A 26,664-nucleotide genomic window follows, 5' to 3' on the forward strand; every position below is an offset into this window, starting at 1 on the left:
ATTTGTATCTTGTAACTGACTCTGCGAAGAAACAATGAGATCTGCGATACTTTCAGGGAAGCAATAGGTCATGAAATTGGGAGACGTGTCAGATACTTTTGATGTACAGTTGGAAATCGTGCCGATGCCGGTGTCATCCCAATTTGCTGGTGCACATACAAAATCCCACAAGACACCGAGTCAACAGATCCCTTACAATTAGTTCCCGGATTCCTGTCATCAAGGCCAATTGGATTTCAGAGGAAAAAGTGGAATCTTTTTCGCTGTCAATAGGAATAATTCATGATTACAAACTTTCACACGCAGATGTTTCATGTATGTTTGTCATGTCAAAGGCTATGGGTGTACCCCAAAAGGTTACTCCCCCGGGAAATGACGAATATAATGTTACTATTTGCTCGATATTGTGACGCTATTCGCAATAAAGTTCCGATAGTTAAAAAAGAGGTATATCTCATATTGAACTTAAATCCTTTCGGTCCAAAATCGTATGTTTATACAGCGATGTCTGACTGGCATTCTTGTTCGAGGAGGTAGAAAGGCGATTGTTCCATCAGAAAAAAGACACGCCCGAAACGCACTGGCAACGTATGCACGTCGATTGAGGCATCTCACAGGAAAATGCTGCCGGAAGCAAGTTCTCGCCGGCAGTTTTGTCGTGTGCGTATACGAGACATCGTGTGCAAATGAAGTCCCGTTTGTTACGTCTTCGATTTGCGGCAAGAGTAAAATTATCTCGAAGCACGTTATCGTTCAGAGTCAGGAAACCACGTTCCAAGTCTAAATCCTGTAATGTAATTATTGCTGCAAAAGCTTACTCTGAAACCTTTTCATGGAGCTCCATGAAGAGAAACGAGGAGACGAGGCTCAAATGGGCGAGCTTGAAGCGCGAATAAAAATTCTTGAAGAAGAAAACAGGATTTTGCGTTCTGCTCTGCAGATGCAATCAGAATTCTTCTCATGCTCACAGTCATCCGAGCAATTTCTTCCCACTTTGGATGTTCTTTCCGAGCTTTCAGCAGATCACGTGGAGCGTTACTCTCGCCAAATGATTACCGCGGACGGCTTTGGCGTAGGAGGGCAAAAGAAGCTTTTGTCTTCGGCAGTTTTGGTGATTGGCGCTGGCGGGATCGGTTCCACCGCGATTCCATACCTTGCCGCCGCTGGAGTTGGTCGCATAGGTATTGTAGATTTTGATACTGTTGATATTTCGAATCTGCATCGCCAAGTAATTCACAAAACAGCTGACATTGGCATGAATAAAGCTGTGTCTGCATGTCACGCCGTTCGATCTCTGAATCCGATGTGCGAAGTCTACTCATACGAGACAGACTTGAACCATGGCAATGCGTTGCCTTTAGTTCAAAATTTCGACTGTGTGGTTGACTGTAGTGACAATCCTAAGACGCGGTACTTGGTCAATGACGCATGCGTACTTGCCGAGAAGCCGCTTATTTCAGCCAGTGCCATAGGTACTGAAGGACAGGTTACAGTTTATAATTTCCAAGGTGCGCCCTGCTATCGGTGTTTGTATCCTACACCGAACGCTGCAGGAGGATGCCGCACCTGCGTGGATGCAGGGGTACTAGGACCTGTTCCGGGGCTAGTTGGAATTTTGCAAGCAACCGAGACCCTCAAAGTTTTGACAGGGAGCGGCACAACAATGAAAGGCCACCTTCTTATGTACAACGCAATGGATTGCTCGTTTCTCAAGATTGTGAAGCCGCCAAAGCAGACAAAGTGTCGTGTATGCGGTCCTGATGCAACCATTCTATCGATGGAAGCCAGTAACGCTAGTTTGTTGCATGCTCAAGGACCGATGCAAACAATTGATCGCCCTTCACTGCCTAGTGAGTCAAATATCTCCTGCATTGAGTACAGCCGAGTCCGAGAAGACAAGGTTCCACACATTCTTGTTGACGTAAGAACCAAGCTGCAATTTGAGATGTGTGCTTTAGAGGAAGCGGTGCATATTCCGCTGTCCTCTCTATCCCAACAACTGGATCAAATAGAAAAGCTATCTGGCGGCACAAAACCTGTCTATTGTATTTGTCGGCGTGGAGTTGATTCAGTTGAAGCAACTCGGATACTTGACGCTGCAAAATTATCACACCCAAACATTCATTCGGCCAAGAACGTGGCCGGTGGGCTGGTAAGCTGGAGGAAAGAAGTAGACACTTCCTTTCCCAAGTACTAATGTTATATATCAAGCTAGAACTAATCATTAGATTTTAATGTCATGGAACTTGGCAAATCTCTCTTCTTCTCTCCGCAGCAAAGAAGAGAACTTGACTGGAAGCGTGATTGAGGCAGTTACCATAACTTTGTTACTGCTTGATAGCCACAGCTGCCCACTTTTATCCACAAGTTCATCCCACTTAAGACGACCTTCTGGAGAATTATAGTACGGGTGTTCAAGACTCACACGGGTCGAACACAGGAAGAGACCACGATCGCGAAACCTCATGGCAGACTCGGTCCCTCCGTCGTATTCATCGTCACCTACCAGAGGCCGCTGACAAACCCACGCCATGTGCCGTCGCAGCTGATGATAGCGCCCTGTTTTAGGTTTCAACTCGACCAGTGTAAGATATCCGTCGTTGGCATGTAGCGACTTGATTGATCGGACCACCCTCCATACAGTAACCGCCTTCTTTTCGTCGAGAGGGGAGTCGATTAGCTGCCAATCATCAAGATCATTGGGGTCCACATCCACTCCGAGTTCGTACGCGGTCTTCGAAGAAATCTTCGATTCGTTCGAATAGGTTGGAATACCGTTTATGACCGCAAAATACGTTTTCTTCACTATACGGTCATGAAACTGCCGCGAAAGACACAGCATGGCGGGTTTCGTTTTGGCAATGCAAAGTATACCACTCGTAGGTTTGTCTAGTCGATGAACCGATGCGGGTCGCCGTAACACTGAAATGGTACCTACTTTCGGCGGTGCGAGAACAAAGGGAAGCGCAGCCCTTACGGTCATAATACCGTGTCCTCCATTTCTTTGATTGTAAACAACGATGCCGGCGGGCTTGTTCACTAATGCCCAATGGTCATCTTCGATTATGACTGGAAGCTCAAAGGGTGGCTTTTTATAGTTCAAAACAGGAAAATACCCGCTGCCGATTCGAACTTGCTTTCCGACGGTGTCCCCTGGGTACAACCGATCACCCACGCGGCCTCGGACACACATTAATGGATCAAATATTGTTGACTCTGGAGTCTTTTCGTCCATCTTTAGAGCTCCTCGATGAATCAAAACATTACCTTTACGACAAGCTTTACGTGCACGAGAAAAAGAAGGAAAGTCAATAGGATCGGCCATCATAAGTGCTATTGGTAAGGACACGTTTCGTGGCGAGAGATCAAGCCTTTCCGCATCTTTCGGATCTATCCCTAGTTGGCTCCAATCGAAGTCCTTCTCGGCAGAGAACGTGTATTGCTTTACTACAAAGAAACCCTTCGGAATTCCTATCGGCAAACTTGAAAAATCTTCTTCTGACAAAAGTACTTCCTCTTCCTCACCGAGGGCTTGTTCTAAGGCGTCTGACGATACTTCCGAGGAAGCTGAATATGGACTCTGCGAAGCGCGCAATTTCCACTGACGGTGTCGTATACAATGTGGAAGCTTTCTAGATGAAAAGTAATGGTTGTTATCTGAATCCGAGTATTGACGTGGGAGGAAGAAAGAGTTTTTGGACGCAGCAGGGAGCCGACAATGATTTCTTGCTGAGCGCCATGCTCGGCAACTGATGACGCCCAGCATCAAAAAAATGATGCCAATCCTCATCAGCTCATCAGCATGGAGCTGTTACCGCTTTCCGATTTGTTTGAAGAAAAAAGAAAACGGGTGGCGGCCGAGTTGACAGTTGGCGAATATGTGAAAGCTATGTTCCTGTCATGAAATTAGATGTTGGAGGACCGTGTGACTACGATGTTACAAAGAAAGAGTTTCAAATGTGTAAAGTTTGAGTATTTCAAAATTTGACCTCGCAACATAAAATATACATATATTCTATGAGCGCCCGGAGCAATGTAAGCATGGTTGGTACGCGACCCCATTCGCGTTCCAACGTTCGAACTGGTCGGTGAAATGAGCGCGAAACGGCTTTCAAGTAAAATTAGCAATGCAATTAGCAAGCAATCCAATGCTCGGTCTATGCTCTGTGTATGATATAGCGGAGGTATCGTAACAAAATGAATCAACTGTAGATGCAATTCAGTATACTTGTCTAAATCAAACATGATGTTAAAAAATATCCGATCTAGTTGACGCCGTTTGCGCCTCCGACGACGTGATTCTGGATCAAACCGTAAAGGTGTGCCGTCCATCGGCACAATGTTCTGTAGATTGGTATGATCAATACACACACTCTATTTCGTCTTTGGCTTCAGTATTGACTACATCGTTTTTGGCTATTAGACCCGGCTTAACAGTTCGGTATGCGCGGATGTCCCTTGGCATGGCGGGTCTATCCTTTGGTCTTGAAACTAGGTAGTCTTTACCTTGAGCACATTTGATGATGTACTTACAGATACTTTTTCTGAAGCCCTTTGCAACGTTTATTTCTGATCTCATTGTTTTCTTAGTGGACTAACATACAATTTTCTTTTTGCCGTATGAACAAATCAAAAACACTCCACATGTTGCTGTGACCAGAAACACACCGCTACTGAATTATCAGATCACCTGGAGGGAGCTGCACTTGTTGTACTGTAAACGTCGGGAGCAAAATTCAACATTAGCCAAGCGTTTAAATTTGGGAGCAAATTGTTAGTGCAGGTAAGAAGGATCAAAATGCATGTGTCTGAATGTGACTATGAATTTTGTCAAACACCTTCCATTTTAAACCCGGAGCTCTGTTCAATACAGGATTGTGTAATAGGACAGCATAGGTTGTGGTTCCTGGCCTGGTCTCTAAAATAGGTTCTTCATACAGTCTCTTTTGACTGACTTTACTTTGGATTCCGGACTTGCAGGTTTCAAGCAATGCCATTCCCAACTTCATCTTTTATATCCTTCATGTAAGAGACGGTTTGCTTTTAATTTAGAGTTGCCCGGGTGTTCGGGGAAGAATAATACGATTTTGAAAGTTTCCTTGTAATAAAAATGAGAACGGCAAGCGGTATCGTCTACACATGACAACTAGGTTCCAAAAGATTGTGGCACGAATATCCGTACCGCTGCGCCACTCTGGTTTCATCATACCTCGAATTCCAATATCGCCTTTCACCACATGCTGAAGAGCTTTGCGTAGAACCCACGGAGAGAGGAACTCGCAATAAAGAGGCGTTCGTGGCCCCTGCGATCCAGTAAATGTTGGTGACGAACTTGTTATGGAAAAGCGAGGGACAAATCGGTGCGAACAGTTCGGACACTCTGTGGTGTAATCGTTAAATGCACACGAAGTCCACCCAGCGACAATTTCGTTTTCAGAAAGCGCGCAAGAGCATTGAGGACAAACGTCGCTTCTGGTATCAATGACCAGATCTGGATGCAGAAAGTCCAGAAGACTATCCCCCAAAGCTAGCTGATTAAAAAGCATATCTGTGACATGCATCGATCTTGTTTCCAGAGTCGCTTTCACCTTTTCCTTCCGCCAGCGTCTTCTCTTTTCATTCGAGTCTTGATTCTTGAACCATCCAAAAATGGGCACGGCACGGTTAGTATGGCACGGTACATCAGAAGCAGTTATTCCGGGGTCAGTCGAAACATCATCGTGTTCACCTAGGTCATTTCCAACTAACTGTAAGCTGGAATTGTCGTCTTCGTTTTTTGGCCAAAACTTTTTTCGCAGAAAGTCAGAGTAGACGTCAAGGCCTCTATTTGACTTCCGTAAGAGACTGTTATCACTACTGACTTCTTGTGTGCCTACCGGAGGATCGATCTTTCCTGCGCTTTCTTGTGCAAATGCTGCAATAAACCAGGCCAATATTTCGCTATCGGCAAAAAATCCGTCCACTTTCATTACTTGCATGAGTTTCAAAGCACGTTCAGTGTCCCCACATCTGCCACAGGCTTCCATTAGGGACTTGTATGCGTCCGAGTCTGTTTTTAATCCGCGCAAGGACATAGTGGTGAGAGCCTCGAAAGCCAAATCGAGCTGGGCGCTCGCGACTTCTTTCGCTTCTTCAAACTCAGCCAAAATGTCCACAGGTTTTGTTACATCGCTTGCGGTCTCCATCGAGACAATTATCTGGCTTTGCAGGCGTGCCATGTGATTTGCAGTATTCTCGACAACGGATTCGTATGCTTCTGCGCTATCTCCAATGAATCGAAGACTTTTGTTAAAGACAAAAATCCCACTACTCGGGCAACTGTCACAGAGACCCATAGAAAAATCCGATAAACATGTGTTTACGTTCCGGTCATTGAATACCTCTTCTTCGGGCAAAGCAGCTTTGCCTTCTTGAGCAACGTCGACTCTTTTCTCGCCGTCACTACTGGTGCCTTCTGATAGTTGATTTCCGGATGCTTCTTTATCGATGCTCTGGCATTTCCGTTCATACGTTTGCCATTCCAACCCCACCAGAGCGGAATATGCAAAAAAGAATACTGTAAACGCCGCAACTTCTGGTGAGGGATCATATTCTGCCCCAGTAGGGTGCAGGATGGCATCGCTGTCGTCTGTGTGATCATCCACGTCTGCACGGAGTCGTTGTATGAGCATGGCCTGGCGATCAAACTCGGCAGCAATCATAGTAGGAATAGGGCGTGGTTCGCTGAAGAGCCCCTCATTCAATGTTTCTGGCCAACTTTTGTAGACATAAGGTTTTGGTTTGTTTTCAAATTTCGCACCGGGCAAACCAACTTCGTTCGGCAGTAATGCGCTGAATTTTGTTAGGACCTTGTGAGCTTTAGCGTTTTGCAAGACAGGCGTGTCCACCTTTTTTAGTTTAAGCCTGCTTCTGTTCAATTTAGCATCGATACTCTCATCAAAGAAAATAAGGTCTGGCTCGCCCTGCCTGTATATACGCCTTGAAATGAAATCATCGAACTGTTGCGTCATGCACATTTCCACTAGAAAGGTGGTATTATCGGCTTTCTGAGAAGCGAGGAAAGCAATCAGATCAAACGAAGGTATCGGCAACTCAGAGCTGGAAAGGTTACTCTGAGGAACGATAAGGTACTTGCGATAGTCTTTCAGAAGTGCAACGAAGAACCGGAGAAATGCTTCCTGTACACGATCCCATTTGCTCTGCATGGTGTCCCCCTTCAAAAGAGAAGTATCATCCAACAAATGGGAGTCTGGTGTATATGCCAAGTTGAAAGCGTGGTCCAGCCCGGCAAGTTTCTCCACCCACAGCGCGCCATTCCCCGTTCTGCTACGCAGCCTGTCGATCGACCGCTTGTTGGATTTCTTGTTCATCGTCATCATCCGGTACTCCATTTCCAGCCCTCGAGAAGTCCAAAACACATGCCCTATCGTCTCTTGCAACGACGTTCGTAGTTTCGCAATTTTTTTGGTAGGAAACGACGGCATGCGAGGAACCGCGCGGCCGAACCTGACCTTGTTGTGATCTAGATCGACTACGATAATATCTTCGCTCACGAATTGCTGTGCATAGAGCCAGTCCTCTCGAACAATGCCACAAAAGAAAGGTACTGGTGCATCCAACATTGGACATAACATTCTCGGCAAAAGTGGCACGTACAGATGATTCCAACGCAAAGGAAACAAGAGCGACGAAAAAATTTCTGAACAAATTGTCAAGATTGAATACTGCGACGAGAGCAACAGCACTTTGCGTTCCATAACCAGAGCGCTCCATACTTGCAGTATATGTTCTGTATCGAGGCAATCAAATAGAATCTGGTACGGCACCGCAACGTATGCGATTGGTAATTTGGCTGGTGGCGCCCAAAATCGAATCGTCGAATCCAATATAGACACTTGCACTTCGTACGCACCGGGTGGTGGTGCCGGAATTTCTTTACACAAGTTCACCACATACCGCTCAATCGGTGCAGTCATGACGTTGGTAGCCGAGGCGAGACGGTAGAGTTGCGCTAGGTATTCACGAAAGGCGCTCAAGTACGGCCAGGTGGAAAGCAGACAAAGGACTTTCGGAAGATACAAAACGCTGTTGGTATCATCGTCAATACTCACTTCTACGCCATCCAAGGAATCGTGTCGAGTTGTGACGGCACGAGATTTCCAGGGGCCTCTGGGTACGTATTCTTCCAAAATGGTCAGGCAAGTCCCGTACACTTTGCGACCTTTTTCGTTGGTAAGCACAAAATGGTGCACTCGTGGCATTTGATACTGTCGAGTGGGTACAATAATATCTCCAGAGGGATAGCAAAAGTGCAGAATCATTGGGTTTAGAGGGTTGTCGGCATAATCTGTTGGCGGATAGCGAGTCGTTATTGTAGGCTGAAACGTATGATCCTGATGATGCAACGATGCTCGGGGCATGTGAATGTTCCCGTCTGTGGCCTGGCTGCTCGCCAAGTCTTCTTCAGAACCGTCCAGAGACTTTGTGGGGTAAGCATGTAGCGCTTCGTGGACAGGCATAGATCCTCCATTGAAGCGGACCCGTTGTCTCCAGCCTTTCGCTTTTGGGGGCGATGAGCCCCAAGAGCTGGCTTCTGTAGTTTTTCTGCGCTGGGCGTCGGGCATTGGGTTTTCATTTTCCCCCCCGCGGTCGACAACTTACGATGCAAAAATACTCGACCAAACGTTGAGCGGATGTGGACTCACTCAGTGTATCCGCGACGGGATCGTTACGGCGCTGCTTGGGGAGAGACGAGGAGCGTGGAGCTCGATTCTTCGGACTGCTTGACTGTGATTTACTGTATTTACTGCTATCCTTTGATTCCATTCTGGGTGGCGTCACTCCGGTTGGTGCTGGACGGCGTGAGCTGCGTCCTCTCGTGTGACCAACTCTCATTGCGGAAACACACTTTACACCATCAATGCCATCCATTTCTAGTTGTCGGCGACGTTCTACGACAACGAGCTTCAATTTTTATTCGCCGTGGTGGGGAAGTCTAACAGTCCATATAGTCTAGAATGAATCGAAACATGCGAACATGCGACACCTGAGACCTATGTAGAAATGAACAGCCCCGATGCCATACGCTATGAAGCCTTGCTCGTCTACAGGCTTCTCTTCTGTCAGGTTTCTCTTCTGTCTCCACAGCGTTCCATGCGTGCGTTGAGTCTATTCAGAGGTCAGTGCCCAACGGTAATGAATCCTATTAAACGTCACACACTTTACGTCATGGTACGACATGTACGAGAATATCAACTTCACCGAAGAAAGATCGGTACCGCACGAGCCGAACGTGCGTTGACCCATACTGTCAAGATGGACAGTGTTGACGTGACTTCCACCTAACTCTGGAGTTTGGTGGACTGGTCTTTTTCGCGTCGAAGAAAGACAATTTTTACGGGACGATGGTGAAGGAGTTTGTGTCTCTCCATCTTCATTGGCACTCTCAAAGCACTCGTTGCCGCCATCTTGTCGTACTCCGATCAAGACACATTCCGACGCAAAGACAATTGCCTTGTTGTCTTTTTCCGTCCCTTCAAACAGTGACCGCAGCCAGCGCCGACGGGACACTCACAAGTTTGACATGACGTGAGTACCTTGAGCAGCGGTTCAAAACCCTTGGTATCGCCTGATTCTTTGCGAAGCAGTTGCGCCAGAGTGTAGACTGTATTTCTAGCTAGCTCCGGAGTTCCGTCGCGAGTACACAAGAGCATCAATTCCTTGTGAAAGTCATCGCCATCCGAGCTCGCATTCGTCTCGGCATCCTTGAAACTTGGCGTGTTGTTGGCAGCTACCGCCGACAATATACTGCTCTAAGTCGTTATGATGCTGGTCTCCTGGACTTCTCTTTTTGCTACCGCATCAGTCACGTTGCGGCATTCAGAAAAGACTTCCGTCGATGTTGTAAACGTTTTCGGTACGGCAGTCTTCGAGAGCACGAGTGCGGGCGCTCGGAGAGTGGGTGGTATTGGTATTGGTAGGTGAACCTATCTTATATTGAGGCACCAATATGGAAGTGTCCATGCCAAATGGATCGCTTTGCGCGGAACGCAACGATGGCGTAGGGGCCGTGCGGTTTTGTGGTACGCTCCGCCACACACGGCCTGCATTGCGTCCAAATGCACTAGGACATCCACGTCCTGGATAAGCGTGTACAGGGTGGGGACGGCTTGGTGCTGGATCATGTCAAAGTCTTTACCATTGGTGTTTGAGTGGGGGAAAATGGTGCGGATACACCGCCAAGCAGCTCAAAAATATTGTGTCCGTGGGTATCAGCGGCTGTCCCTGGGTCCAGGATTTGTACACAAGTGTCTAGCTAGAACGCAGAAGGAAGAAAAAAAATTTTGTGTTGGGGGTACCTTTTGGGATTTCTACCGGAAGCAACGTGGATCCGGTATAGACAATTACATTGGCATCAATAAGCTTTGCAACATTCTCAACGATAGTTGCAGATCCCGTTATGTTGACGTTGAAGTCAAATACTAACGGAGCTTCCAAGAGCATGAGACTAGGATGTACAAGCTGCTCCGTAATATTTTTAGTTGACTATTTTTGTGTTAAAATCTTGTTACATATGACTAGTACCTTGGGTCTTTCGTCGTTTGTTTGAGTGTGCACAAACAGAGACCAAATTGCTACCATCGTTGTGCAATGATGATCGCTCAGAGATTTCGCCTCTTGTCTTCGCAAGGAATGTGCTCATCATAACCAAAATCTCATTTTCATATTTGGGCAAGCCACTGTCACCTATAACGACTAGTCCAATCTATGCCATTGGGGCTGGTCATGACTTGTTCTGTCTTAACAAAGGGTACAGCAACAAATATTCCATTGCCGCTGGTGAGGGCATTCCAAAAGTTGGCGGGCACACCAGGGGTTCGGAGAGTCCAGACTTTGCCATTTGAACTATACATGGCAGCATAGTCACCCACTGCCACAAACATATCATTTCCAAAAGTGACCCCCACCAAGAGCCAATTGGCACTGAGGTCAAAAGAGCCCAAATTTTGCTGCCATCCGTACTGGTCATGACAAGACCGCCGCCATCTGTGGAGAGCAATGCTGTTGTCAAAAAACTAACAGAATTTGCGCCGGATCACCAAGTGTACGAGCACAAAGCGTCATTGGTGGCGGAAGAACCGGTCGCAAATTTTCCACCGAAACGTCCGCACTGACTGTGAATGCAGCGCGGTACAGGAGGTCGATTCACTGTCAAAGCTACAAGTCACACTGTCTGAGGTCTAGCAGTGGTAAGCAACAAAGAAACACCATGTCAACTCCTTGGAACAATTTGCGGGGACATTACATGCAGCTTGTTCTGCTTCTTTCTGCCAACTACCAACATCAAAACTGCTTTTGTTAATGTAAGTGTAAAAAGGTGCTGGTGAGAGACATGCTCTTGCTATGTTGTTGACATTGAACACTCCTTCGATCTTACCAATAGTTGCGAACATTCAGTCACATGAAGAGCCCCATTGTGCAAATTGCTGTTCCCCATTGTTACAATCAATCACTCTTTCTTGGAAAAGTGAATTGTTATATTGTTGTGTTGCATTTCCAGCTTGACATTCAAACCGTGAGAGCCAGCCAAGCCTCAACAGTCAAACTGGGAGAGCCCGCCGGGCCAGGTGCTGATCCTGGTCGAAAGGGATTGTGCGGAAATGAAAGTTCCCTTTCGAGGATTCCTAATGTCGTACCATGACGTATAGTGTGTGACGTTTAATCCGTTTTCTGACAACCTACGTCATTATTTCCGATTCCAACGGAAGAGCCAGCCGCTCTTACGGGCGATGGCTAGACGACAGAGAAGTGAATGGACGACTCGTTTCGCCACGCGGCTCGCGTTTTCAACTCCAGTGCCGAGATTCGATTGGTCGAGAGCTAGGATTCAAACAAGATGACAATAAAATTCCATTGCTTTAAGTATTTCACAGTGATAGGACGGAATGTTGTAATTCGCTTGTCGGAGCGCGCACTCGACGGAGTCCGGCCCAAGGACGCCCACCCCGCAAGTTCTTGGTGTGTGCGTTCGTGTGCGTGGTGAAAGCCTGAAGTACTGGAGCAACTGTGCAGCCAGCGACCGAGGTTGTTGTTATTCTCCGATTGCAGTATTTCCGGTGTTGTTATACCTTGTAATCGTTACTGTGTAAGTAAGAAAGGTGTCGGAGGCGGAATTTTCGAATGGGAAATGCGGTTTTCATCGGTTCGTGCCATGAAATTGTGAAGACTTGATCGGCGCCTTGAATCCTACGTGGGTCGTAGTAGTGATGCGAATTTTCTGGCTGGGACAGATGCCGAACATTGCGACAATTTGCGGGCCAAATTTCTGTCATCCAGAGCATTGGCAACCTTTCTCGAGACCAATTTCGCACGGATAGACTGTTGTAACAATCGTAGGGCAAGGGTGCGTCCGTTGCAATCACAAACATTCCCTCCACCATCCCCGATCGCCATCCGTCTGCATTGGTCGACGCACGCCTGGGTGCGTCTTGTGTCCGTGCCGATACGTCGCTTCGGCGGATCGAACCTAGTAAAGGAGGTGCTTCGGCCCTCTTTGCGTTGTTTGGGCTCGCGCGTGGGGAGTTTTTGCCCTTGGACTTCGCATTCTCCTTCCTTGTCGGGACTGTTGGGTCACTCGTGTGCCCTTGTACAACATTGTTTCTACCGTCACTCACAAACTTCTGTTCCCTGTTCGACTCGTCATTACAGACACGAATAAACACAGAATCCCACAGTTTGGAACGCAACAGCATCATGTCCACCAGTCGGGGTCGTCGGACGACGACCAAAAAGGTGAACTACGCCCGGGAACAAGAGTTTTCGGATGGGGACGTCTTCGAGGACAGCGAGCCCGAGGAGATGCCCGTCAAGCGCGCACGGAGTCGGAGTCGCAAGCCCAAGACGAGTATCGGGACCACGACGAATACGTTACTACCCAGCATGACCTTGACGGCGGCAACCGTCGATGACGACGCTGACGTCTACGAAAACAGGATTGTCTACACGGAGAAAGGCTACGATACTTCCTTATTGCCCATTCGGGATCGATTTCCATTCCTGCCCGAGTACGAAGAAGACGGCTCGCCGAAGATCGATCTCATTGTCGGGCGTCGTCCGGTGGATGAAAAAGAGGACGCCCTGGAGGAAGAAGCTGCTTCCCCTGCACCGTCGGATGGCGAAGACGTCAATGTGGACGGAGAAACACCAACCCGTAAGGTCCGCGGTCGACGAGGCAGTGCCAACGAGGATGCCAAGACCAAATCAGCCTCACCCACCAAGCAAGATTCTGGTCCGGTTGAATACGAATACCTCGTCAAGTACAAGGGGCGTTCGTACTTGCACCTCGAATGGAAATCGGGCGCGGACTTGGACAGTATGAACAAGAGCGCCAAGGGAATTTACCGGCGGTGGCTCAAGAAACTAGCTGGCGGAACCGAAGAAGAATTAGAAAGCCCCGAGTTTGATGCATCTTACGCCTTGCCAGAAAAGATTCTTGATGAGGCTGACCAAGAGGTAACTGTGGAACTTTCTGATAAAGAGCTTTTACGTTGGGAGAAAGAAAGAGAAAAGGAACTCGCTCTGGACGACGAGGATGATGATGACGACGCTGACGCCGACGCCGCGTCACCTAAAGACAATTTTGACAAAGATGTCTCCTCCAAAGAAAAGAACGCCTCTATGCTGACGGGAAAAAATGGTCAGGCTGAGGATGAAAAGAAAGGTAGGTTTTACATGTTAGTGACGGTAACGGCAGTTTTTTGTCGTCAGAACACTTTTTTCTGATCAACTCTACTTCTGATCTTTACAGATCTTTCAACAGGTGAAGATGACTGGACAGAAGAAGATATTGATTTCAGCAAGTTGACTCTGGAAAAACTGCGTAGTATCGTCGACCGGGATGGATCCTATTATCCGCAAATCGAGGGATCCGACAACCCTTATCGCGACGGCTATGTCACCGAGCCACCTAAGAAGCCACGCGCATCCTACCTTTTCTTTCAGTGTACTATGCGCTCCTATTTTGCGAAACGAAATCCACATGCTTCGCAAGGAGAGCTCATGACTGTTTTAGGAAATACTTGGCAAGCTATGTCTGACGAAGAGCGCGCCCCCTTTCTCGAGCTTGCCAACGAGGAAGCGAAACGGTACGACAAAGAAAAATCTTTGAAAGAGAAAGCTCAAAAACCTAATGAAGTCTGGCAACCTCTGCGGCGGTGTCGTCAAGTTCTGGAACGCTTAGCGAATGATTCGTTTGCAGATATATTTTTGGAACCCGTTGACCGAAACGATTTTCCGGATTACATGGAAATCATAGACACTCCGATGGATCTTGGTACTGTGCGGAGCAAGCTTCTGTCTCGCAAATATCAATCTCCGGAACAATTTGCACGGGATATGCGAAAGATCTGGAACAACTGCAAAATTTACAATCAGCATGGGTCCGCGATTTGGTATGTCGGAGACTACATGTCGAAGCAATTTGAACGCCTTTACCATGCTTGGGTGCTAGAATTTCGCGAGCGTTATTTGCGATGGGCTGATCCACGAGCCCGGCCATGGGAGCACACTTGCCGAATGCACGATGGATCCTGCAAAACGCCAGATCATGAAATGGTTCTTTGTGACCATTGCGATGGCATGTATGGATATAGATGTTTAACCCCACCGTTGAAGAAGATTCCGAAGAAAGCATGGCACTGCCCCGATTGTAAGCCAAAATTAAAGACGGCTCGTGGAATGAGGATGCTGTCGGCTGTTGCTGAAAACGCTGCGCGAAAACGTGCAGAACTTGGAGATGTCCCGAAGAAGACCATGAATCAGACTATGTATCTTGTCAAGTGGGCAGGTCTGGGGTACGAGCATTGCAGTTGGGAAACGAAAAAAGACGTCAATGATGACAAACTTATCGCTGAGTTTCACAAGCTCAACAATACGTTTCCTGATGAGCCAGATATGCCGATGGAAGTCGTTGACGATTTTATCGAGAGTACGAAGCACATTAACGTTGAAAATGCGGGGGGAATCTCTTGCATACCGAGTCTTCGTGCCCAGTTGTACGCTCAAAGCCGATCATTTCATTTCGCGAAATTTGGGATGAACATTCCCGAGAAGGTCGGCGCAGAATGTGGCCCAAAAACCAGAGCTGCATGGCATTACCAGTTTTCTAGTGATGATGACAGTGCCAGACATCATTCTACCGTTCCGCGGGAAGTGATTGAGTGTGTTTCTGATCTCGTCTTCCAGGTCGCTAGGAAAGAGCCTGTCAGCTTTATGCGTGCCAATACGTCGCTGCCTCCGCCGATGACTGGAGAGTATGATGCTATCCTACCTATTACTTCGAAAGGATTGATGATGAACGTAGGTGAAATTCATGGGTCCGTAGCTTTTCTCGGTTATCGAACCTTTCCCGATGGATCAAAAGGACCGGCGGACATCGCGAATTTGATTCGGAACGTGGGAGACAAAATCATCGCTGTTGATGGTTCCAGTACGATCGGGAAAACCTTCAAGGAGGTAATTTTGATGTTGCGCGAAAGCGGCAAGAACAAGTTTGCTTACATGCGCTTCCTTGAGACCAAATATGCCGTTTGTGACAATGATCTTGCCAGTGTCGGAAAGAAAGGACGTTATGCTATCGAAGAACTTCAAAAGAAGGTGGCCATGGATCGACAGCGTCTTGTTGTACAAAGGAAACATTTGCTTTCGGTGGATGAAGAACATGTTCCCGGGGACATAGGAAAGGATCTTGCCCCAAAGGTCGAAGACTCAGATGAAGAATCCGAGGAAGGAAGTGAGGGTGAGTTTGAACCGGAAAGTGACGACGAGGATCTTGTGGTGACGGGAAAGACAGGCGAAGTGGCCACGGGTCCAACGGTTTCCGATTCTCTAGAACGTATTGATTCTGTGCCTGCCGTCTCTCCAACTTTGAATTCTGAGATGGCAGCTGAACGACACTCTGGGGTAAAGAAAAGCGAGGATGATATAGGAGGGGAACCAGCACCAAAAATCGACCAGGAAACCATTACTCCGGTTGAGGAATGCTCTTCAGCCTTATTGGGTCCTGTCTTTCGTCACGAGACTACTCGGTCTCTAGCCTATCGTTTACTTGGTGTAGATCTCGGCTATAGTAGCGACGAAGGTGGAGACGATGACAGCGCATTTTTTGTTGATGGTGTCGATCAGACATACACTTCAATGCAGCAACTTCAAGATATTGTCCGTCTACCGGCCGAAAGCGAAGCAAAATCAACTACTCCTGTAGACGACAGTACCATTCCAGTGCGCCAAAACGAGTTTTCTGTAATGGGCGATAGATCAAAACTTGCGACCGCAGTTGCTCTTACGTCGAAAGAGCCTTCGACTGAGGAATTTGACAATTTTCCTTTGCCTTCGTCGAAAGAGTTATTGGCCTCAGAAAAAGAGCAGCAAAGCCAGCAAGCTAACAGTGCAGAGCTTCTATCAAAGTCAAGCAAACGTTCAACTGTCAAAGTAGAGCAAGTTTCTATCGTAACCGGGGACATTATACACATTTGGGCAAATGTTGAGTCTGCGGCTGCGACGCTTCAGCTTCCGCTCCCCCAGCTGAGGCAGGTTCTCCGGGGAGAATACGACGAAGAAATTGGCGATGAAGTCGGGGGTTACAAATGGCGCTATGCCTTGGTGGGGGCGAAGGTCACTGCTGGAAATGGATCGACCGGGCGAGGTGGCAGCGGACGAAAGGCTAAAGAGGCATGGCTTGAGTTTCGCGACAAGCTCTACGACCCCAACGAGCCCCACAGCTACAAGAATGGCAATCGCCTTCGAGATTATCAAGTAGAGGGAGTCAACTGGCTAGCGAGTACTTGGTACAAGAAGCAAGGATGTATTTTGGCTGACGAGATGGGTCTCGGAAAGGTACGTGTCGGACGACTTCATAATGAATGTTGGGGTACTGGTCTTACACCGATTGTATGTTCTACTGTAGACTGTACAAATTGTCTGTTATATCGAGCACATTTTCCGTGTTGAAAAGGTTCATCGACCATTTCTCGTCGTGGTTCCGTTGTCAACAGTGGAACACTGGCGGAGAGAGTTCGAGGGCTGGACTGACATGATATGCTGCATCTATCATGACAGGCAAAGGGTATGGCGAGATGTTTTACGAGAATACGAATGGTATTACGAAGATCGCCCACACACGGCCGAGTTCCTTAAGTTCGACGTTCTTGTGACCACATATGACACCCTGATTGGAGACTTTGACGTCATCAGCCAGATCCCGTTTCGAGTCGCTGTTGTCGACGAGGCGCATCGGCTTCGCAACCAAAAGGGTAGACTGTTGGAATGCATGCGGGAAATTAGCGCGAAGGGTACCATGCAGTATGGTTTCCAAAGCCGCGTCCTTATGTCTGGAACTCCTCTCCAGAATGACTTGACGGTGCGTTCATTATTACTTCCTCTGTCTTTTTGCTCTAGGTCCGCGTCTCAAAAGCCATTTTTGTTTTTCTTGCCAGGAGCTTTGGACTTTGTTGAACTTCATTGAGCCGTTTAAATTTCCCGACCTTGATAATTTCCAGTTGAACTTCGGGAATATGGCCAATAGAGAACAGGTCGAAAGTCTGCAGCAGATGATTTCTCCGTATATGCTACGACGAGTGAAGGAAGACGTGGCCAAAGATATTCCAGCGAAGGAAGAAACTGTAATTGACGTCGAGCTCACTAGTATTCAGAAGCAGTACTATCGAGCTATTTTTGAACACAATCATGCCTTTTTGAATATTGGGGCAACACGAAACACAGCACCAAAATTGATGAATATCCAAATGGAACTTAGAAAGGTTTGCAATCATCCCTTTCTTTTGGAAGGGGTTGAGCACAGAGAAACAGACAGACAGTTTAAGGAATTTTCGGAAAAGGGTCTCTTCGAAAACAAGGCACCGGAAGAGCAACAGCGTCTTCTGAACGAGCATGGCTACATCATGACAAGTGGAAAAATGGTTTTATTGGACAAGCTACTCCCGAAGCTGAAGCAAGAAGGTCACAAAATTCTTATATTTAGTCAAATGGTAAAAATGCTTGACCTGATCTCAGAGTACTGCGACCTGCGAGACTTCAGATATGAGAGACTGGATGGACGTGTAAGAGGAACGGAGCGACAAAAATCAATCGATAGATTTGAGAACGATCCAGAGAGTTTCATATTCTTGCTTTCGACTCGAGCGGGTGGTGTCGGAATAAATCTTACGGCGGCTGGTATGTAGATTGGTATTGTTTGCATTTGTTTTTTTGCGGCAGCTCTAATTTTGTGGCTCTCTTTCTCTTAGATGTTTGCATAATCTTTGATAGCGACTGGAACCCCCAGAATGATGTCCAAGCACAAGCACGATGTCATAGGATTGGGCAAACGAAAGACGTTCGTATCTATCGCCTAGTAACTAGCAGAAGTTTTGAGCAAGAGATGTTCGATCGCGCCAGCAGAAAGCTTGGGTTGGAACAAGCTGTTCTTGGGACTTTTGAGAAGGAACAGGAAGACGACAAACCGTCGCAAAAGGAAATGGAACAGTTACTCAAGCGGGGAGCGTATGCTCTCTTGGAGGATGAAGACGACAATATCACAAAAGAGTTTTGTGCGGACGACATCGAGTCAATCCTAGCAAAACGGACTCGGACACGGGTTGTAGAAGGTGCGAAGACAGCATCTTGGCTCAATAAGCAGGGAATGATGGTGACAAAGTCAAAATTTTCAGCAGAATCAGGCGGCGCAGCTCTTGATATGGACGACCCTCTTTTCTGGCAGAAAGTCATGCCAGATTTTGTGACGCCGACGATTATGCTTCAAAAGTTGGATGAGTTGACGAACGAGATTGAAGGCGTCAAGAAAGGTCCTGGTCGAGGCAGAGGTCGCTGGCGTAAGAAGAAAGCTGAAGAGGACGCGGACAAAGTCACCGATGAAGTTGCAGCCGAGGATAAAACTAAGGCGTCCGAAGATTTATCGGAAAGAATGGAAGATGAGAACGGCGAAACCGAAGATAGTCCGGAAGTAAACGATCTTCTTGCTGACGAAGAGCTCGAAGCGATGCCAGATGTAGAAACCGAGGACTCCAAGGCAAAGACTCAGCTCTCGCGAACGAATGTTCGGAAAGTACACAAGTTTATGAGTGATTTAAAGAGTATGATGGAGAGCATCCTAGAAGAAGCCGAGGATGATGCACTTTCAACGGAGGAAAAAGGCTCATGCCAGAAACTTCTTTTGACGATTTCAGTTAAAGAAAAAATTTTCAACGAAGAGCAGCGTTCTCTAGCTAAGGCGTACCTTAATGGTTTGGAAGGAAATCGGCGCCGTCGGTGTCGTACATCTGAGCAACAACGTTTTCAACCTGGGCTGATTGAGGACGAACAGGCAAGTTCTATCCCTGAATTGATGATATTGGGCAAAAAGAGAAAAAAGAGACGTAAAAAGAGCGAGATGCTTGAAGAAGACGGGTCTCCTATCCGTAAACGTAGAAGAAAAATCTCAGATTCCGGACTTTTAGGAGAGGACGGCTATCTCCATCACTCTGATTCTGAAGCGGACTGGTCTGACGTGGGCGAGGATTTGTACGATGGGACCTTGAAAAAAAGGGATCGAATCAGTCGAAAAGAGGCCCAGAGAAGAAGGCAGTGGGCAGCAGATGATGACGATGCGACTGCTGCCGGGCGACCTTGGCCTGCCTTTCCTCGTCGACTTGTAAATAAGGTTCTGTCTACCATTCTCGACGAAGTTATTGAGTACGACGAAGCTAACGGAGGCGTATTCTCAGTTCCCGTTCCAAAGGAAGATTTTCCCGAATACTATGAGCAAATTGAGAAGCCCATGGATTATGGTACAATGCGGAAGAAACTGCAGAATGGCGAGTACCGGTCTGCTCAGTCGATGCAGAAGGATTTTATTTTGATTCTACAAAACTGCCGCAAGTTTAACTCAAACGCGTCCGAGATTGTTACGGAAGCTCGCCAGCAGCATTTGATGCGGCCAGAGATACTAAAACGAGCTGCGACGAAACATGACCTTTTCCTGGGCGAAGATGGCTCAGTGCTAGAGATTTTTGACGAGGATAAGAAAGGAAACTCCAAAATAACGAAAAATGGAAAGCGACGAAAGAAACTGAAAGGCGAAGGCGACGGTGGAAATCTCTCAGATGCTGCTAATGGCGAAGAAGCAGTCCTACGAAAGGTGAGTCAATCGATCTATATTCCAGCGTAATCTCTGCGCATAAGCTCAACACCCAGTGTTATCCTTTGTGTAGAAAAAGGGTAAAAAGAGAGAGAAGAGTATAGACGAGGAGTCAAAGGAAGAAATGGATATGGTAACAAAAGCTCCGCGAATAAAGATTCGCATGAGAGGGGAGGACGCTGAGCCGATGGATAATCCAAAAAAACGACGCCGGTCCAACAAAAAAAAGGTTGTAGATTTCTTACAGGAAGACAAAGGAGCCGATGCCGACATTGAGACTACTCCACTTCAAAAAAAGAAGCGTAGGAAGAAAGGGGATAAGCAAAAGCAGGAAGCTGAGAAGGTCCAGGGAGCTCTGTCTTCTCAGAAGCACGATGTCAACGAAGAATCCGAAATGGTGGCTTCTCTAGATGTTTCTGACATAGCAGCCAATGGCTCTCAACCTACATTTTTTGATGTATCGTTTTGGAAAGCTGGCAGAGAAGCTCTTGACGGTAGCTTTGAAGCAGCTCGTGGACTGTTAACTAGCTTAGGTGATTGGAAGCTTCCCTCGGAGATGTCAGACGAAAAGTTCGCTGACGTTGCAAGAAAGACGCTTGCGAAAATGGACAAGTAAGTTTCCTCAGTCGACTACACTGCTTTAATTACAATTCACTGTCACTAATTTCCGCTTCTGGTTGCTCAGATACGACAAGCACGACGTATTTACGGAACCCGTGACAGATGAAGAAGCTCCAGGATACAATGATGTCGTCAAGAATCCAATGGATTTTGGTACAATGAGAGAAAAGGTTAACCAAGGTTTATACGGATCCGGGTCGGCGGCCGCAGCAACTCTGTTTGACGATTTCAAACTTGTTTTTGACAACTGCCGATTGTACAATACAGACGAAAGTGAAGTAACTGACGAAGCTGCTCGAATCATGGCGTTGCTGCCTGAGACATTTTGTTCTGTGTTATCCGCTTCGAGTAAACGAAATAAATAACTCTATACAAATCAGGAGAATTATCGAGGAAATTATATCAATAGGGCAATGCTATAAAGTCTTAAACTCTCTTTTATTCTCCCTTTCGTCGAACTTCCAGCGACCGATATTTTGTCAGCACCTCTTGGACTTGATGTGCAACCCTGTCTGCCAACACGAGGCTTCGAGACGTTTTCAATGTGGATGATTGAGAGGAATCAGGAGTGCCGCCAGCTTCGTCTACTGAAGTCCTGGTGCACGAATATTCAGTTGCTTCCCTGTGAGAAGCCCGCCCTATCATCTTATCTTCGCTTATGCGCAGAAATTCTTCTGTAGACATCGAGGCGATTTGAGGATTGAAAAGAGTTTTCGGCGTGAAGTCTTTCGCTTGACAGTCGATACTCAAATGCTTTGATAGGTTAGAGGTCATGGCGTTGTTTCCATACATGTCAGACATCAATGGAGCAGTATCCATTGCTTCAGGCGTTGCAAGGATGTTGGCTTTGCATGTAGCAAGTGAGTCTCTTGATGCTTTTTTTGCATCATCAACTTTAGTGAAATTCGGCAGTTCGGTGATTACTGGATCACTTCTTTTTTCTAGGCACTCAACCCGTCCACACTGCGAAGCCTTTTGTTCAGCGGAGCCCGCCTTTGCAAAGTCGTCATTAGCAGAAGTGGATTTTCGGGTCCATCGATTATACCGAACGTCCTCCTCGGTCATTGACGTACGTTCCGATATAACGAAAGCATTTGTCCTTTTGAGGAAAGGGTCGGCCAATTTAGGCTTTTCCCGCGAGACAACGAATGCTTTTTGCTTCTTCATCGCCAGTGATTTCGAGCCCTCTGCTTCCTCCTCCAATAGACCCGTATCAACCATCCAATCCTCCGTCTCCTCGAGGGCCAAAAGACGCTCTACATTAGTTGCATCGCTTGTTTTTGCGTAGGCAGTGTCGTCTGTATCCCTCTTATCTTCGTTCTGGCAAACATGCTGCTCTACTTTTACAGCGAAAGGCAGGGTTTCCAATATGGCTGCAGAAGCAACTTTCTGATTACATAAATTCGATTTGTCGGACGAACAAAATTCTTGAGACTGCGCATACCTGATGCCATGGCATGTGGGTCCAACGCTCGTGTTCTTTGTAGTGATGATATTGTTTGGTCCTTCCAACGATAGACAAGCAGATATCCTTTGGAGCTTATTTGCCTGCTCTGGAGAAGGCTTTGGCTTCGCGGTAGCCGGTGCTACTTTTATGGTTACAGTTGCGTCGGTGTACTTGTCCGGCGCCGAGCGTTCGTTCCTTTGGATTAAATCAACTTGCTCCATGGACTCAGTTATTCCTGTGTGCGGGTCTTTCGAATCAAAGACAACTTGCTCCGATGACGGCTTTATCGGCAACGACGACTTTACAGTTGTTTCTGTGGGCATATGATTCGCAGAACGGGGAGTCACGTCCCCGACTTGATCGAACCGATCCATTAATTGCCTGTGGGGCACGGGAGAGCCCAAGTTTTGGCGCGTATACAACTCTGTACTTTCGGATGGCCACAACTTCACTACAGGAGCGTCGTGCGGTGACACCGCAAGAATTTTGCCGGTAGTGGGCTGTACCGGCGCGACCACTTGAGATTCGGTCTGGATAGACTCGTTGGAAGCAGGCGGATTCATACTGCACAAAGCGGATTCAAGCCGATCAATGCGTTTCTGAATAGCTTCCTTATCATATGCTGTGTCGTCTTGCGAAATACCGTAAATAGATGGCGTGGCATCGAGATGGAACCGCTGCTGACTGCCTTGGCGAGATGATCCAGATCCAGGTGTACGTCGGCGTGATACCTTGTAGTCTCCTAGACTCCATGTACTTTCGTCTTCAAGATCCGATACAACGGAACCGGCGTCCCCGGGGACAATTTTGGGATCGCTGGAAAATGACACTTCCATGTCGGTCACCGGGAGTCCGCGTCGACGCCGAACGGGACCGTAATCGGATTGGACTGTGTTGCGTGTAATGGGTGTCGCTTCGGGATCCAAACTGCGAGAACTGGAAAATTCCCGGCGGTTCTGTGGCGCGGGAGTCGCTTCGACTGACTGGGAAGAACTGGCGAAGGCCCGTTTCTTGTTTTTGCGTTCCTTACGTTTGCGTCGAAAGAGGGCGACTTGAGCTTCCATGGATGCTTCCGAGAGCAAGGACCGGCTAGCTTGTGAAACACCTTCGTCCGGTTCTTGCGACTCGAACGCAAATTCGACGTCCTGAAAGTCAAAATACCACGAATCGGTCTTTTTCAAATCAAAGGAGTGCACGGAGGAGGCTCCGAGTGATGCTTCGGTTCCGACGGAGCTCAAGTCATCCTGAATCTTTTCGTAATCGTTCCACAACGACTTGTAGCCCTGCTTATCCTGGAGACGGTCTTCCAGTTTTTCGAGGCGCGAGGCGTGCTTTTGCTGTTTACGGTCGAGTTTAACCTGGAGTTGCAGTCGTGAAAAGTCCGAGATAGTTAAAGGGTCCACCGCGGATGCTTCGTCGGTGGCGGCTACAAACCTAGTCTTGACGGTTGGTTTGACCGTCGTTCCGCTGGGCGTTGGACGGACAAGCGTCTGTGATGCATTGTTGGTATTATACGCTACGGGAGGCCGTACTCCAATAGATCGTAGGGACACGGTTCGTTTGCTGCGCCACTTGACCGGCATCAGGGGACCTGCTTCTTCGGGTGGCTTCGTTGGCAAGGTGTAGACTAAGCTTTCTTCATCGGACGGGCCTTCCGGATGCTCCGGTTCTTCGACAATCGTGCTTTCGCGAAGTCCTCCGAGTGGGGTAGTCACGTTGGACGCAAAAAAGGTGCGTGCGGAACTCGCCGACATGACCGACTCGAGATTACAGAGGCTACTGCGGGCCGAAGATGGGGCGCTCTCGAGATCCGACTCCAACTCGTTCTCCCATTCGGTCTCTGCCGTATAGGTGGGCGACACGAACGCGTACTCATCGATCCGGGCATCGTCCGAGGCGTCATCGGCAGCCGCTGCGAGCCCTTCGGCTTGCACAAACAGCCTGGGACGATTCCGAAAGGTCCGGGAAATGTTCCGCTTGGCGAATGTCTTTCTCTTTTTCACCTTTGGCGGCAGGGTCTTCAGTTTCGTTGGCCACGACGACCGGAACGCCCTTTCTTTTGGGAACGGTAGAACGCCCGCCGTCGAGTTGACGTCGTCTGGGTCGTTCCGGCTTTGACACTGCCCCATATTTACTGGTATTGACAGTCAACGAGGATCTGTCCGGAGCTATCCAGAGAGGAGAAAGGGTGGTACAGGTTGGACGTGGGAGGGGGTGTGCGGATATGTTACCCAGTTGATCTACAGAGATTGCAAGCAGTCCAAAGGTGTGAGCAACGAGCTTCGTTGTGTATCTTCCTCTATCTCTCGGTGTGTACTCTACAGAGACGATATGGAAACAACGACACAACGTACCGTAGTAGATTGGTAGGGGAAGGTGAATCTTCGAACACTATTCGAAAGGGTGCCACCAGAAAAGGTGCTCGACGAACAAGAATGACAACGGACGGGATCGCCCACGAGCATGTCACAGTTAGGCACTAATCATCCGCACCCCAGTATGTCTGTCCGATGCCGTTGGGTCGACGTGCGCCAAAACCCCCGCCATAAAATTCCTACCGACACATACAGATGATCCGATTCGCATCTACGGGAGACGTGTACCGCCAGTGCACACGGGGCCGGCCGATCGCGAGCGGCGCGGTCAATCGTTACTGTCCGGCTTGATGTCCTTCGTCTAGTGAATCCAGATAATTAGTAAAATTACTTATATAGATTCCGATCTGAAAAACCGTTTGGATTGGCAGACGTCAATATATTCCAAATTATTGTTCGGAGCGGAGTCGTTGGCTAAATATTCTTCAACATGTTTCTAAATAGATGAGGTGGCTCGCCCGCGAGAGTCCTGCTATGTCTATAGGCGAGTCTTTGGTACAGCTGGCAAATCTTCTACACGCACCTCGGCAATACTCGTGTTGTCCAATCAAAGGAATCGTATGTAAACACGGAATCTGTACAAGGCGTGACGCATATTTCTTTCAGCCACGGGAATCTACTGTAGAAACATGACAGACCCGAAAGAGTGAAGTTTGGGGAGGGGTGTGATGTCTGTCGGCTAGGAGCCGCTATCCGAATAGGCTCCTTTCCGACTGGACACATGTCTTGCTAGCAGTAAATCCATCGTACCAAAGTGCAGCCCCATCTTGCAAGGCGTTACTATACCAAGTAAGAGTGAGTGCCATTGTACAGAATATACTCGGATTCGGTGCTCCTCGAAAGATAGACATGCTGCCTACGGTAGATTCAGATCAAGTGTCTTTTTTAAATGGCAAATTTCAAATTCAACGAAGACGTAGAAACCATGAGAAGCCACTTCCCCAAGCGGACAGAAATACCATAGTGATCACTCCTCCCGTTTGGAACCTCTCGACACTCCAATGGCCGTACAGTTCCTCTCTACCCAGCACTTTCCTACAGCATGTCGGAACCATCCTCTCTCCCCGATGCCATAGATGATGCTAGAGGAAATGTATCGACTAGAACGAAAGATTCGATGATCTGGTTTCAACAGCGGCGCCAACAATGGCTCTCTTCTCCCCGCGCCAAGATCCGAGACCTCGGACCGCCTTTGCCATCGTATACACCGACGTCCCAAAGCTATCCTACCCAGAATGATTTAGACGAAAGCGTTGCTTTTCAAAAGTGTTTCAAGGCTTCGTCCTCTTCCGATGCTGCTTCCACTCCTGCCGCAGCACTGGGAGCTCCGGAAACTACTTCGACGCCTACCCCTGCTGGTTTCACCTCCCCCCAGCCTTCTGGGGCTACCACTTCTGGAGAAAGAGCGTCAGATTGTCGGTCTAACTTCTCTTTTGGAAAGCAAAGATCAAGATCCTCCTTGGAAAGTTCACCCCGGTTGTTCGGATCGCCACACCTAGAATCCAAAACGTCAGACTGGGCGTCCGCACAAAAAAACTCGCTGGGAAATGGACCCGCAAACGGTGACTCCAGCGGAAACCAAATCTTCTCCTCCGGTAAAGTATCCACTTCTACCGGCACTACTGACGATTTTAAAACTGGACAGTCAACAGTGGATAGTAGGGGAACCTCGGGCTTGGGATCCGCTCTCGGCCAGATGAGCATATTTTCCGGAAAGAAAGAAAAATTGGTCTTCAGTCCCGAGCCTACCCTACAGAAGAAAGAAATTGGCAAGCCTGTTGCTTTCTGTGTCAATGAGCCGAGCGATCGCAATGGAAAAGAAAGTGGAGCGGATGAAGTATTTCGTCCGCCAAAGAATGCTACTTTGGACTCGCGGGCTTTGTCGTATCGTGACCAGCTTGTCGCATTCTATCAGAAGCACAATCCGAGCAAGATTGATTCGGTAGAGGCGACGTTAAGAAAGTATGCAGGAAAGGAAGAGATTATGTTTCAAAAGCTTCGTGCCAAATACGAACCGCTACCAGACGGCT

General features: G+C 47.9%; 10 protein-coding genes across 10 annotated transcripts; 6 read left to right on the forward strand and 4 right to left on the reverse strand.

Moving 5' to 3' along the window:
• Positions 1-940: 940 nt before the first annotated feature.
• PHATRDRAFT_34373 (predicted protein) lies at positions 941-2,197 on the forward strand (the record flags this gene model as incomplete). Its single annotated transcript, XM_002178732.1, has 1 exon — positions 941-2,197. The coding sequence occupies one exon, from the start codon at positions 941-943 to the stop codon at positions 2,195-2,197; it is 1,257 nt and encodes a 418-aa protein (XP_002178768.1).
• A 228-nt stretch (positions 2,198-2,425) lies between these two features.
• PHATRDRAFT_44844 (predicted protein) lies at positions 2,426-3,740 on the reverse strand (the record flags this gene model as incomplete). Its single annotated transcript, XM_002178960.1, has 2 exons — positions 2,426-3,632; positions 3,676-3,740. Coding segments are annotated over 2 exons (1,272 nt in total), but the record flags the coding sequence as incomplete, so codon positions are not given.
• A 984-nt stretch (positions 3,741-4,724) lies between these two features.
• Positions 4,725-8,895, reverse strand: PHATRDRAFT_44845 (predicted protein; the record flags this gene model as incomplete). The annotated part of the gene is made up of 2 exons (XM_002178961.1): positions 4,725-8,609; positions 8,662-8,895. 2 exons carry the CDS (start codon positions 8,893-8,895, stop codon positions 5,049-5,051), a joined length of 3,795 nt encoding a protein of 1,264 aa, XP_002178997.1. The 3' UTR covers positions 4,725-5,048.
• Positions 8,896-9,168: 273 nt separating this feature from the next.
• On the reverse strand, positions 9,169-11,124 carry PHATRDRAFT_44846 (predicted protein; the record flags this gene model as incomplete). The annotated part of the gene is made up of 6 exons (XM_002178962.1): positions 9,169-9,533; positions 9,575-9,790; positions 9,891-10,175; positions 10,359-10,545; positions 10,791-11,046; positions 11,081-11,124. The coding sequence occupies 6 exons, from the start codon at positions 11,122-11,124 to the stop codon at positions 9,169-9,171; spliced, it is 1,353 nt and encodes a 450-aa protein (XP_002178998.1).
• Positions 11,125-13,965: 2,841 nt separating this feature from the next.
• PHATRDRAFT_8293 (predicted protein) lies at positions 13,966-14,166 on the forward strand (the record flags this gene model as incomplete). Its single annotated transcript, XM_002178733.1, has 1 exon — positions 13,966-14,166. A coding segment is annotated over one exon (201 nt), but the record flags the coding sequence as incomplete, so codon positions are not given.
• Positions 14,167-14,217: 51 nt separating this feature from the next.
• Positions 14,218-14,481, forward strand: PHATRDRAFT_7957 (predicted protein; the record flags this gene model as incomplete). Its single annotated transcript, XM_002178734.1, has 1 exon — positions 14,218-14,481. A coding segment is annotated over one exon (264 nt), but the record flags the coding sequence as incomplete, so codon positions are not given.
• Positions 14,482-14,742: 261 nt separating this feature from the next.
• Positions 14,743-18,239, forward strand: PHATRDRAFT_54310 (predicted protein; the record flags this gene model as incomplete). The annotated part of the gene is made up of 4 exons (XM_002178735.1): positions 14,743-14,964; positions 16,720-16,893; positions 16,964-17,416; positions 17,493-18,239. The coding sequence occupies 4 exons, from the start codon at positions 14,743-14,745 to the stop codon at positions 18,237-18,239; spliced, it is 1,596 nt and encodes a 531-aa protein (XP_002178771.1).
• Positions 18,240-18,325: 86 nt separating this feature from the next.
• On the forward strand, positions 18,326-18,478 carry PHATRDRAFT_11356 (predicted protein; the record flags this gene model as incomplete). Its single annotated transcript, XM_002178736.1, has 1 exon — positions 18,326-18,478. A coding segment is annotated over one exon (153 nt), but the record flags the coding sequence as incomplete, so codon positions are not given.
• Positions 18,479-19,702: 1,224 nt separating this feature from the next.
• PHATRDRAFT_7614 (predicted protein) lies at positions 19,703-19,945 on the forward strand (the record flags this gene model as incomplete). The annotated part of the gene is made up of 1 exon (XM_002178737.1): positions 19,703-19,945. A coding segment is annotated over one exon (243 nt), but the record flags the coding sequence as incomplete, so codon positions are not given.
• A 1,305-nt stretch (positions 19,946-21,250) lies between these two features.
• PHATRDRAFT_44848 (predicted protein) lies at positions 21,251-24,724 on the reverse strand (the record flags this gene model as incomplete). Its single annotated transcript, XM_002178963.1, has 2 exons — positions 21,251-24,379; positions 24,614-24,724. The coding sequence occupies 2 exons, from the start codon at positions 24,722-24,724 to the stop codon at positions 21,251-21,253; spliced, it is 3,240 nt and encodes a 1,079-aa protein (XP_002178999.1).
• Between the last annotated feature and the right edge of the window lie 1,940 nt (positions 24,725-26,664).

Source organism: Phaeodactylum tricornutum, chromosome 5 (genome assembly GCF_000150955.2).
Source record: "Phaeodactylum tricornutum CCAP 1055/1 chromosome 5, whole genome shotgun sequence".
Classification (NCBI taxonomy): Eukaryota; Bacillariophyta; class Bacillariophyceae; order Surirellales; family Neidiaceae; genus Phaeodactylum; species Phaeodactylum tricornutum.